At 33.4% G+C, this 14,230-nt stretch overlaps 1 protein-coding gene across 1 annotated transcript in view; it reads right to left on the reverse strand.

Moving 5' to 3' along the window:
• The window catches only part of LOC118182981 (cubilin-like), a 31,251-nt gene extending 18,071 nt beyond the window's left edge, over window positions 1–13,180 (reverse strand). The window contains exons 1-2 of the mRNA XM_035352374.2: window positions 12,899–13,180; window positions 4,328–4,574 (exon numbers count right to left, since the gene is read on the reverse strand). Coding sequence (XP_035208265.2) covers window positions 4,328–4,574; window positions 12,899–12,980 — 329 coding nt within the window. The 5' untranslated portion in view covers window positions 12,981–13,180. The remainder of the gene's footprint in view (window positions 1–4,327; window positions 4,575–12,898) is intronic.
• Between the last annotated feature and the right edge of the window lie 1,050 nt (window positions 13,181–14,230).

Here is a 14,230-nt window from a genome sequence, read left to right on the forward strand (position 1 = left end):
TAACCAAATATTCTGTAGATTTGCGCATTATTTCTAACTAGACTTCGTTATCATTTTCGAGCATTATTTTTTAATCATAAATTGAAAGATAAAGTTCATTATTCTTTTGAATTTAAAATATTTTTCTAATGAGAATGATTTTTATTTACAAATGAAGCATCAAGTTTAATATACTGTCAAAATCACATTTATTACACTAATGTTTATGAAAATGCAACACCATGAAGGAATTCTTGGGAATGAATGAAATTTATTCCATGTATTACTGATAGTGGTATAAATAAAAGATCAAATTTACAAGACAAAAAATCAAAATAAACATCCGAAATCAATAGTTTGTGTGTCCGCCACCTTGAGCGATGAGAGACTATACACGTCGTGGAATTGACTCATACAGGCTCTGAATATGATCCCGGGGAATGGCATTCCATATGACTTGATGCCAAAGTTCAGTCTTAGTGTGTGCCCCCTCTAGCTGTATGAGCAAGTCGACGACCGATGAAATCCGAGACATTCTCAATGGACGACATACCCGGGGAATAAGCAGGCCATGGAAGAAGTTAACTTGTTGTGCCCTAATAAGGTTTATGCAGTCTGAAGAAACACGTGGTACTAAATTATCCTGCTGAAATACAGCGCCCGAAATACGTCGAAGAACGGAGAGGACCTCTGGCTCCAAAACTTCCCTTAGCGATTACTGTTAAAGTTTCCGCAGTCTGCATTAGATGGGGTCGACAATTATACCCAATAGTTATTGTGGCATTACCCTGTATATGGGCTGTGATTGCTTGGTACGAAAGTCCACCTTCTCGCATACCGATGATGTGATCTCGTTCGAACTCCGTTAGTTGTTGGTATCACACCCTCCGCCTGTTGCCATTAATTAAACGTAAATATTTACCATTAATTAAACGTTCACCGTAGACAGAGGACGATAAACAGCTTTCAATGACTCTGACTAACACTAAGCACCACGATTAGCTTGCACGGAGACTGAACAAGCTGTTTTCCGGCTGTCATGAGGTACGAGTATTTTGCTTTATAGAGCGCTTGAGGCAGAATGAATGCTTCAACGGTGGGTGCATGAAAACATCTTTCAGGTGGAGGGAGAACTATAAAGTAAACATCTAAATACAGTAACTCATGAATTCTAAAAATATAGATGTTTTGTATGTACATGGAACTTTACAATGTTTTATATACATGGAACAAGAGGCCGGTTCTCATTTCACGCATGCCCAATTCCTTTGTAATTCTAATAATTTGCATGTCTTACCTCATTTTACATGATCTGTAAATTTGGTTCAGTTTTCATAATTATTTCATGGCGTTACAATTTTCATAAACATTAGTGTCATTTGAATGAGAATTTCTTGCGTTAACGCACAATTTTCTTCCAGTGTTAAGTTGTCCTGTTAGTTAAGTAGTGTTCGTGGACAGAATGTTTTCTTTCAGTTTTTTTATCTGTATAATCTATCAAAGTATTGATAACTCTTTAAACATATAAGGGAAAAAAGAGAGAATTTTGTGTAGTTTTTAGTTTTACTTTAAACTGTTTATATACAGGGTGTTTATAAATGAATGGTGCGGTTTAAAAATTAATGATAAATTGATATATTACTTCACCAACGTATTGGCAAACCTTACAGCACAAGTAGCTGAAACTGTCCTAGATTTTTATGCATTAATCAAACATCCTTCAATATGTGCACCCTTGTTCACCTGACTTACATCTGCACGGTAATCTACTTCTTCAGATATTCGGTATAGAATGTCCGCCGTGATGGTCTGTAGTGCATGCTTTATCCCATCACAAAATTCCTCAACGGACACGAGCACTATTAGTAGATAAACTCGGTCTTTAACAAACCCGCAAAGAAAGAAATCGCTTGGTGTTAAATCTGGTAAACGGAGAGGCCAAGAAAAAAGGTTGTTGTCTGCTGTTGCATCATCTCGAATCCAGCGTTGGTGAAGAACACGATTCAGAAGCTTTTCTATATTCCTGAGAAAATGGGATGGAACGTCGCCCAGTTGAAAAATGTAATCATGATAATTTAAATTCAGCTGGGGTAACAAGCAGGCTTCCAGTATGTCTAGAAATGAATCATCGGCCACAGCTTCCTGTTCGAATAAAAATGGGCCGTGCACTTTCTCGTGGAAGACAGCATAGAAAACGTTCCATTTCGGAGCTGATGTTCTATCCGTGTATATGGTTTCTAGCTTATCCTCATACGGCTATTGTGTTTGTTCACCTTGCCACTTACATGGAAAGTGGCTTCATCGGAAAAAATGAGTCTTTCTGCGAAACTATCTTCCTCCACTTTTAACTGCATCTCTTCACAAAAGTCACGCCTTTTCACTTTATCTGCTTATGTTAGGACTTGACTAATCCCACTTTGTAAGGTTCAAAACATAGCCCTTGCTCAACACCTTCCACACGGTATAAACAGATCTCAACAGATTTCCGACTAACGCTGAGCGCCGCGATTAGCTTGCAGTGAACAAGCTGTTTTCCGGCTGTAATGAGGTATGTTGCTTCGAAGAGCGCTTGAAGTGGAATGAATGCTTGAACGGTGGTGTGTCCAAGTCCCTGCTTGCTTTACTAAGTGACATGCGAGGACTTCGCTGAAACGCCTCGAGGATTCTTTCAACTTCTGCATCAGACACCTGAGGTCGACCATAACTTTTGCCTTCGCAAAGTTATCACAAACTATCGGTACCACCTACTTACGCTATTCTTGTGTGGTGGGTGTTTCCTAAACCTTGCGCGAAACTCACGCTGCACTGTAAACAAAGGTCTGGAACCTCAAAACGGAACCTTTACATAAAAAGCCTTTCCCTGGTGCGACGTTATCTTGAAAACTGACGCCTGCGGCTTCGCTATAAATATGACAATCAAACAGCAATAAGTATGACAATCAAACAGCAATAAGTATGACAATCAAACAGCAGGTAGTGCATAAAAAACATGGACATCTTCCAATCCTTACGATGTAGGTTTTACTATGGGAAAGGCAATGCATTGATTTATTATTAATTTTTAGAACCGCACCAATCATTTATAAACACCCTGTATACAGCTATATATGTAATTATTTAGATAGATGGCTTGAGAATTTGAAAAAAAGTTGCTTGGATACTAATAATGAGAGAACGGGAAAGAAAAGCTTTCAGACATGGCTCCTGATTTGAACACATAATTTTATTTTCGTAATAGTCACGCCTCAATACACAAAAACAGATTCACAAGCATAATTTATGGGGAAGACATGCACCCGACAACTTTGTACAGCTTACATCTTAGACAATAGACTAAGCGGAAAGTAGACGCTCTGTGCAAACATCAAGCCGAAGCAGGGATAAAAGAGGAGTGACTAAAGAGCGGCGACAGAGATATTCTGTAGCAAACACCTTATTTTATACCAAAGCATGATTATATTAAACAGATTACATTTTGGATCCCATTACAAGAATGTTTGTATTAATATTCGGATGTTGAGACTTCATCGCATTCCAGGAAGATATACCTCATACAGATCAGATGACGGATCGCTTTTCAGAATCACAGGAATTAAGGATTATATTGTAAAAGTTATTGCTTAGCTATTTTTAAAAAAGAAGAGGGAAACATGCTCAAATTTTAAGGAGGAATTAAAGGGCTATTGTTAATTTATTATTAGAAAGGTAGATATTTTATATTTTACATATATACGTATATTTGATGATTAAAAATATGTAGAAGAAATATATACTAGACCGAAATAAGCAGATTTTATAATGAAATGAATGAGCAAAAATGGTGCGTTGATGTAGGAAGGCCGTTGAGAAGAAGGTAAAAGTATTCTGCTGGAGTAAATCTTCATTTCCCGAGCAAATTTAGAGCGGTATGCACATCTACACAAACGCGGAACTCACCGACACATGCTACCTATGAGGTTGAGGTTAAAACGGAAAAATTACTTAAAAAAGGTGCAGATAACGATTGCCAAGGTATTCAGTTTCCGTTCGCTATATCTGCTGTTCAGCAGCTTCCTTTAGCACTTCACGGCAGCATTTCCAGAGTCATTCCATTTCAAAATATGCTTATAGCAATCCCTTCTATTCCTTTCACATTTTTCGCAGATATTTTTAGATCATACTGAATACTGTTTTTCTTGTTCTTCACAGTTATACTTTTTAAATACATATACAGTGCTTTTCGAATGCATAATGCACTATTACGTATACCTTGCTTTTTGAATACATTAAGGGTTTTGTTTATGTTTTAAACTAATATAAGAAAGTTTTTTTTTTAATTGTGTCTTAATTTGAATGTTCTTTTACCCACCTGTTGTTGCTGTCTTTGTACCCATCGACTATTTGTACGTATCCTCCTATGCACTGAGAACGATCATAGTTGGGTTGTCCCACTTTTAGCCGCGTAAATCGAACGAAAACCACCCAGTCATCTCTCGCAGGTCTGACGCGTATCTTGTAGCTGCAGTGTAAAGGTTTCCCCCGGTTTGCATCTGTTACGGGAGGACTGGACACAGCTTGGTAAATATCAACTGTCTTGTTACAGTGGTCAGAATCTCCTGAAATATAATGTTAAATTTACATCTTGATTGAAATATAAAATCAGAAATTAAGAGCATTTCACTAAGGTTTAAATAGTTTCGACTGCTGAAATTAGATGGACTGGTTTACAGAACCACGTGAAATTCAATTTGCTATCATTCGAGTAAAATGCATTTAATACGGTACAGAGGATATCTCGAAAGAACAAATAAAAATCTCTGAAATGTGTTCTTTTCACTGCAAGTTCAATTGCTAGCGCGATAAACTAAGGTCAGAATTTTCATGTTTTTGTGATATTAAGTACATGCCGTTCACATTTTAGAAATTGCTTCATTAAAAAAGGTACCCCCAATAATGCTTGTGTTGCTGCAATGAAACGCAATCTTACGGAACTCTAATTATTAAAAATAACTGTTTTCAAGGAATAATTAAAGAACTGCTAAATGCCCACTAATAATGATTCTATGATTAATATACTAATAATGATTATGATGACAAGATTCAAATAATTTCGCATAGAAAAATATATGCGCTAATATTGCCTATTAGCCATCGCTGAATTAAATATATAATTATTATCACTTATAACAGTGTTATTATTTTTAAAGTACGTCTTTATTTTTTTATTTTTAAAGTAAGTCAGATTTAACATTTGTTTACGTGTGATATAGCCTTTCGGGTACTCTTCTGTTTTGAGGGCCGTAAAAAAAATTGCTGCGAAAATGTATGCACAAAAGCGCCAAATCTAGCAAACGCGCCCATTTAACAGAGCGCCAAATGTAGCGTACGCGCTGATTTCAGATTGCGTAAGTTTATATAGTTCTATATTTCTTAAGACGCCATTGAAATACTAGTTTAATTTTTAAATTCTTTTCTGATTTTAAATCCTTTTTTGATATCCTATGGATTTAACAATTTGGGAATTGCCCATGATGAAAAGTCGGCAATAGAGTTTTGGATAAAGTGCAGAATCACTCACTGCATGAAGCATTTTTAAAAATTGCACATACTCGGTATCCATGTGCACATCGACCTATTTTCACTTAAAAAAAATTCCCAAAATTGCTCAAAAATGGCACTGCGCACCCCCTTGACTTTATCTATGTACACATCGACCTATTTTCATTAAAAAAGTAAAATAAAATTGACAAAAATTCAATTGCTTTTACCCTTTTAAAACGCTGCAAACAAATAAGTGAGCGATTCTGCACTTCTGAATTCCGATTCTAAATATTTTCAAAGAAAAGGTATCATTCATTATAGCAAATTACGTTTGAACAACCAACGAGATGAAATTATGCTTTAGTGAAAAGTCGGTAGCGAAATAGCGATGCAGGCATCCATTCAGTTATGTTTAGCAATTTTTATATAAATTATAATAATGATTTGAAATAGTTATTTACTCTTGTGCTTCCAGTCATGTTTAGCCTTTTTCATATAAATTATAATAATAAAAAAGTATTACATGAAATTAACCCTCTCATCTAAATTAAAACATCAATCTTAGATAGTTAGTTACTATTATACTTCCTTTCTTGCCGCAATTATTAGGGTTGCCGTAATTATTTTTGGCAGCAGTGGCATCAACAATAGTTTGGCGAATTTTTACGGCCCTCGAAACCGAATAGTACCCTATTTCGTTCTTTTTTATTACAATAAATAGCGTAAAAGATGTATTTCGTATATTTAGGAAAGTTTTATCTTCCTCTAAATCACCTGAAAAGGACTTCTGAGTGGCTATTTGATTATGGCAAAGCATACTGGGGCCATCTGCCTTAAAAACATGCATGCGTTCCTGAAAGACTTTCTAAGAGGAACTGGCTTATAGTCCCATTACACATGAGAAAAGCTACAAAAAACCAAACAGGGTGCCATCCCGTTCACCTGGGTTTGAAGTTACGTCGAACGACGTGTATTCAGAGGTTTTAACTGCTGCGTCGCTGCTGTAATCAGTTGAAAATGAATGTATGTTTTCTAGCTGGAAGTATCTGGTTTCGCACGTATCTTTCTCGATAAAATTTGTCGGTGCGTGTTGTCCTGTAACATAAAATGTTTATTAAATTTCTTAATTAAACCACATAATAAAGCTCTTATCGAAGAAAAATAGTACAGTTTGATGATAAAATTTTTAAATGCAGTCTGGTTCGAAAGAGTACAGAGTTAGTATTTGAAGCAAAATTTTACTAACAAAATACGCTTGTCCATATTTACAGCAGTCATCACAATCAAAATGGCGAATAATGTGAACAATTATTTTAATGATCAAACTGTAAGATGAACATGTCAGTTGTACATTTTAAAATTAGACATAAAAGCTACCTTAGTTTGGCATTTTCAATAAAGATCTATTGATTTCGACGATGATCACACACATGTTCTCTCATCTTCAAAGAAGAGAGGCTTGTGTCTGATAGTCCTCGAAATCGTTAGAGTTTTATTCAAACCTATGCCAAACTACGACTCAATTTTAGGATAAAGTAATCTGTAATGATATATAGCAAGTTTCTTCCATAAGAATCTAAATAGTTTAAAAGCAATTGAATTTCATAATTATTGTCGATAACGCCCTCTATAGTGAGAAACTCAGCTGATTACTAGTACTACCCACATACAAGACAATCGTACTTCGTTTCATGCAGCTAGGCGTTTTTCAAATATTCAGCAGTCAGCTTTTTCTTAAACATGAATTATTTTTTTTTTATTTAGGAAGGCATAGCAGGGCACGAGCAGATAAGATCGTTGAACACTAATAATTCGATCCTGGTTACAAATCGGAAACAGGCTGACTACGTGGAAGTTTTCATGTATTTCCCATGGGTGATATGAATATAAATCAATTTTCCTTTAAAAGCACCTCCACAAAGAAAAACCTTCTCTAAGCAGAGACAAAACACATTCTTCTTTAAATTTTTCTTTAAGATTCTAATTATTAAATTTTCTTTAACATTCTAATTGTTAAATAAGGATTACGTGAGACATAAAAAAAACAAAACACATTCTTCTTTAAATTTTTCTTTAATGTGCTTTTATTAATAAATCCATATCCTTTTCCTATACACCGCTACTGACCGATACGTGGGTGAAAATATAAACTATTAAAAAATCGGATTTAATTGGGTACTTTATTTAAATTAGTACTTCGGTACCTACATATTAACGCAACCACCCTGGCACAGTTTGGTGATTTTGTATAGATGGAAACGTAAAAGTTACTTATCGGGTGAAAGTTGGTGATTTTCGCCCCTTTTTTTTTTCAGAAAGATTACCAAACTATTGGTGTTTATCGTAAGTCTGTAAGCAATATCAGCATATGAAAACGAAAGGTATACTGCCAACGTATTTGCCAATTTGAAATGCAAATTTTAATTATTAAGTAAGGATTACGTGTGACATAAAAAAGTAAAACACATTCTTCTTTAAATTTTTCTTTAATGTTTTTTTCGCTATTTATCTCAAGTACGCAGCTATCTTTAAAAAAAATGTAAGATTTTCTTGACCTCCAAACAATTTTGACTTTCCAATAGAGATCTTTAATTAAGCATGGCGTGATGCACTTTGTTTCTGAAACTGATAAGACTCACACGTATGTTCAGTTACCATGTAAATGAGAAATACACGTAAAATCCGTATGACAAGGTTGTTAAGACTCTAAATAAAAGATAATTTGTGTTACAGAAAAGAAAGGTCTAGTACAAAAAAGAGTTAGGGACTCATCCGAAATGTGGGAAAAAATGTCTTATTTTCATTTATAATTCATAGAAATATGTTGATTAATTTATAAATTTATTAAATATCCAAATTACGTAATGTTTTATTCATCCTCACTATTAATTGTCATTACTTTATTTTATTATTTTTTTAACAATCAATTTCATCAGTAGCTAAGGTTTCATCAGTTCTAAGGTCTACTTTCTATATAAAATCTGTCAGTTCCGAATGTTTGCTTTTAGCCGAAACGTCTTTATAGATTTCCTTCAATGAAGTGAGGAGTTCACTCTTAAATTTCGCGCTTCTTCCAGTGGAGCCCACCAGCGGCCGAGCGGTAAAGACGCTGAACACTGGTACTTCGGTGAGGTTTGAATCCAGCGAACGGGCTGGCTGCATGGGCGATTTCGTGGTTTTCCCCATGTGTAACGTGTATACGAGCCAGTTTCCCTTAGAAAGGAAAGCATCCCTCCCTTTAGGAAGATAGCCCTCGTGTGCTTTGCCATAACTGAATAATCCAATCCAATCTTTGAGTGGAAGGATATTCATTTAGAAAATATAGCAGTTTCTTCGGTTAAGTGAAGGGCAATTTAGTGTTTCTTGGTTGATTGATTATTTGAATATGGCAAAGTCCTCGAAGTTTGTCTGCTAAGAAAAGGGATGCCTCCGTATAGGACTTGAAGTTGGTTTGGTTTGGTTTATTCGATTATGGAAAAGCACTCGAAGGCTATCTTGTCTGAAATAAGGGATGCCTTCATGGAAGACTTTCTAAATAAAATGGCTCGTATATCTGTTACAGATGCGAAAAACCACGAAAACACCCATGCGGCCAGCCCGTTCGCGGGATTTAAACTCGGATTGAACTACCAGTGCTGAGCAGCTTTACCGCTCGGCATTGGTGAGCCGAAGGACTTAAGCAACTCAGTGAAAATCTTAGAGAAACTTGCTTCCATTAACGTTACAAATATGAAAAACCACCAAAATCCAACCATGCATCCAAACTGTTTGCTTGGCTTCGATATCAGAATAAACAACCAGTATTAAACAGTCTTAACAGAGAGAAGAAGTCTTTAAGTATTTTTTTTTCTTCCTTTACCTGATCTTTTTTATTTTGTCCTGAAACTGTTTCTCTCCTTGCCCCTATTAATTTTGTTGCATTAAGAAGAAGAATTACTTGTCGAGTTTCTTAGATAAAAAGAAAATTAAGTTTAAAATGTTTTTGATCTAACCAATGGTATTGGTAAATTATATATATGAAGCCCAAATTTAAGATTTGGAATTTGTTTTATTATCGATTTCATATTTTGTAACTCTCTAATGAATTTTTAATTAACAAACTCAAAGATTTCAAAGCGAGCAATGGAGCACTGTACGGAAAAAAAAAAAAAAAAAAAAAAAAAAAAAGCATTTTTATCTCCAGCGCGTGAGACTGTGTTGCGATATTGCTCTTGAACTGAATTTTATGCTTTAAGTGCGAATAACATAATATTTAATAAATAAAGGTAACACACAAATTGTTTATAAAAACGCAATTTAAAATCTGAAACTTTTCAAATTTATTTTTTAATTTTATTTATTTTTATTTTTATGAATGAAAAAAGTTTAAAACAATTTATTACGGACAGCTTAGTTGTATGATTAATATATCTAGGTAAATTTTATGATGATCTCAATAAAAGTCTAGAAGGTTAACCTTTAATATCACGCTAAAGATGTAATTAAATATTTTGGAATATTTTAATCTCTTTTCCAGCGCATGATGTGGTGTGTATTCTGTTACAAATCTAAATTCAGATATTTAATTTGATAATTCATACCTAAAGATGTATAAATAAAGCTTGGTACAAAAATCCTAAACTTTCATGCAAGCATGTGTAGGCCCACCAGCGGCTGAGCGGTAAAGTCGCTGAACGCTGGTAGTTCGGTCCGAGGCTCGAATCCCGCGAACGTGCTGGCTGCATGGGCGTTTTCGTGGTTTTCCCCATGTGTAACGTGTATACGAGCCAGTTTCAGTTAGAAAGTCCTCCACGAAGACATCTGTCCCCTTAGGCAGATAGCCTTCGAGTGCTTTGCCATAATTTAAAAAAAATACATCAACATGGAAGCATGTAGTTCGAGAATTTAAATCTACTTTATATATAAAGCCAGTTCCAAACATATTAAATACCGTATTATTTTGAAAATAATTTTATAAAGAAAACTTTTCTTCATATATTTAACACATTAGCTTTGAATTGTTTTTTGCAAAATTGATTGTCTCTTTAGAAATGCAGGCTACACCAAATTATATAGAAGTTCATCAAGCTGAAGTTTAACCACCTAATTAGAAAAAACGCTAAACTATTATAATTTTAATTTTAGCCTTATTTAACTATTGTAAATCCTGTAAATATGCAACACCTTGTGAAAATGCCGCAAAAAGAAAAATAATTTGGACGCACTAAGATGCATTTTGAGCTTCTAACAACATTACTTCTCGTAACAGTTGATGAATTGAACACAAATGGATTACAATAACAAGACAAAATAGGAACAACAGCTACAAACCCATGCTCTATTCAAATTTTGATTGAGCGCATTCCAAAAATACGCAGTTTCGTTTATTTCATAAACCATTATGAAAACCATCGGTTTTTTTAAGTTTCTTAGTTAGCATTGGGTGACAATTTGCCATAAAGAATGGAAACCCTATTAAATTAATCACGAAGAAATAAATAATACGTGTCAGGTGTCAACTATAATTAATATAGTTGACAATTGACACATAATAACACGTAATGACACGACAATAACTGCTTCCCCACATGGTAAACAACTGGTTGTCTCTTATACTTCAGCCCATATCTATCAGCGTGAAATAACTCTTAAAATTATTTGCTGATTACATCATTCCAATAATAACAAAATTTGAAATATTATAAATCTCGTTGAATTTATTTTTAATCCAGATGTCAGTATATATTAGCATAACAGAATGCATCTAATAATTTATATTGTTAAACTAACTTTAACAGCTAACGATTTATATCGTAAAATTAACTTGGGAAATATTTAATATCAAAAGTGAAAATAAAAATTGTTTAAATGTTTTGCTACGATGGTGCTTTTCAAAATCGTGCAAGGCTGAAATTCCGCAAAATGTTTTAATAAATCATATTTTTCTATTTATACTTGAATTAAAATTGTCCACAATATTGCATGCATTTTACGCATCTCATACGTATTGGCCTATTATATATAAATCATATGTATGCAACATTACTCCTCACTCTTCTTTTCACCTTTAAATAACCGCATTCGCTCGGTTAAACTGAAATTCGTATATTAATATAGAAAGAAATACAGTATAAATTCAATATTCATAAAAACTGCATTAAGATAGAAAAGAAAAGGGAAAAAAATGGTCAAAGTAAAATGCTTCATAATGGACCAGTAGAAAAACATTGCGGGCTTTCAAATAAATCACACTTGACATGAAAGCATAAGGTATCATTGCATGTAATAAAAAATAATTTCTACTCATAGAGTGCCTAATCTTAAAATTTGCGTTTATTACCTGCTACTTCCCAAACAGTCTTGTATGTAATATTGTATTTAGTAACTATTTATTAAATAATGTTTGATAAGCTTTACTATTTTAATTTATCCAAATTTATCCAAGAATTACGGTTTGTTCAATATTGTAAAGTTAACTGCTTATAATTTTAGTATTTCAATTGCTTTAAATTATAGTGTTATTTCAAAAATTTCTCTACCAATACTTTTTCCTGGGTTTTTTCCCCTTTTCCTAACAATTTATTAATAAATGGTAATTTTGATTAATAAACAATTGTAATTTTAATACTCATACGGAGCTAGTGCATTTTAAACAAATGCAGTTGTTTCGTATGCGTTTAAATACACTTTAATGTTTATCAAAAGAAAGTCAATTCATCAAAAATATTGAGAGGAAAAATCTGATTTCTTCATATTGACAACTAAAAAATATTCACCTAAATATTAATCTAAATTTACTCTTGCTCTTGTACCTTTTCGCATCTAAATAATAATAATATTTTAATTCTATTTTTGCTTCATTTAATATGTCTTGTACCCTTTAATATTTGTTTCAGCAACAGTGATTGTCAAATACAGTTTTTATTTAGATGATAAATTTTTAAAATGGGCAGTTTGCCACTTAATTAAAGGCATTATGTAATTTTTTTAATATCTTTTATGAGTAATTAGTTTATATTCCAAAACTAGATTAAAATTTACTTATAAATTGAATGCATCTAAAATATATCTACTTTCTTATAAATAATTTCATATATATTAATCTGTGTTTACCAGACGCTAAATGCAGACATACTTTTAAATAAACACATATCTCATATTTCAGAAAGAAATTCATTTTACAGAAAATACAGTCAGCTCTTAACAACAGTTCCTCATCAATGCAGATTAGTCTTTTTTTTTAATTGCTGTTGCATATTAGTATAACTCATTGAGGGGAAAAATATGATAAAACATCTAACAGTTTCGTAACTGTTTATTCCATTTTAGACAAGCAATACCTATTAAATCCATAGTTGGTAAAATGTCAAAAAACAAAATTTTAAAAAAAAAAAAATAATAATAATAATAAAAAAAATACCAGTCCTGTGGTTCATATCCGGAACCGCGAGTCCGACATTCCCCATCGCGCTGAGTACCAGAGCGTAGAGCAGGAACTCCATGTTACATGCCACCAGAATTCGAGTCGAAATGGAACAAAATATTTCACTTCACTGATCAGGCCATTTTTCCGAATATTCCGAATATTCAGGTTTTCGCAACCATGGTGTAAAACCTGGGGAGATCTCCTTTGTCTTATTCGGTATTCTTTAAACGGGAGCTAAAGCATAGTCGCATGGAATACATGGCTTGTACTCGCGCATGCGCTGTGGCGAGGCAGCCCATCTTATTGATCGGGGTCTCTAAATTTTTACCAGGTAGAATAGGGGATGAGTACTTATGTGAATGGGGAGGGAATGAAGTCTGGTGACATCATCACACTGCGATGAAGGATTAGAAAGTCAGCTTTGATTTGCCCTGAGCTTTAGATGGAGGGTGGAGAAGTGAGCACAATCATCAAGGGTTAAGTAGCCAATTTCTTAAAAGAGGCCGCATTTATGGGACAATGACATTTCTCTTTTTATAAAGTAGACTTTGAACTGGATTCGTATTTTTAGCAAATGGATGTAGTATACACACAAAATTTGCTTTTTAAAATGTGTTATTTTCTTTGAAAATATTTCTTTGCGCTTATCTAAATATATTGCATAAATTGTTTTAAATTCTTTCTGTTTGTAATTATTTGTCATTCCTTTTAATGTTTCGAATAATTGTCAGTAATTCCTTTAGTCTGAGGATTGGCATATACTTTACATTCCTTTAGTCTGAGAAGAGATATTTATGTAAATGTGCGGCAACTTGGAAAAGTCCTGTAAGAAGGTATCGATATACAAAATAAGAGGTCCAGGGTTATACACCGGGCCTTCATTTTTACTGTTATGGAAAGCCCTTCTAATATTCAGAAATAACTGTTACAGAAATCCCCCCTAAAATAGTAAGACTCCTCTAAAATAATAGTAGATATATAGTTGATCAAATTTTCATATAAAGTAAGTCACGAAATAACTTCATTATTTAAAGATATTTTATTCAACGTTGCTAAGACAAAAAAAAATTATTTTTAACTCTTTTTTTTTTTTTTTTTTTTTCATTTTATTTCATTGATTTCAGTTAATTGTGGGTTGTATTAAATAACGTTTACAAGTTTTAATCTAATATATATATGCATATATATCATACATAAGTTATACGTATTTGGTTCATAATCACGTATATGTAATACACAATTAACGAAGATAAGAAATACTCATATATACCGCACAAATTATACCTAATTAATATACAAGTTCTGTAAAGACTTTATTTTATTCTA

The sequence above is a fragment of the Stegodyphus dumicola genome, chromosome 1, assembly GCF_044657685.1.
Source record: "Stegodyphus dumicola isolate Sdum_Otavi_A_Nest chromosome 1, ASM4465768v1".
NCBI lineage: Eukaryota > Metazoa > Arthropoda > Arachnida > Araneae > Eresidae > Stegodyphus > Stegodyphus dumicola.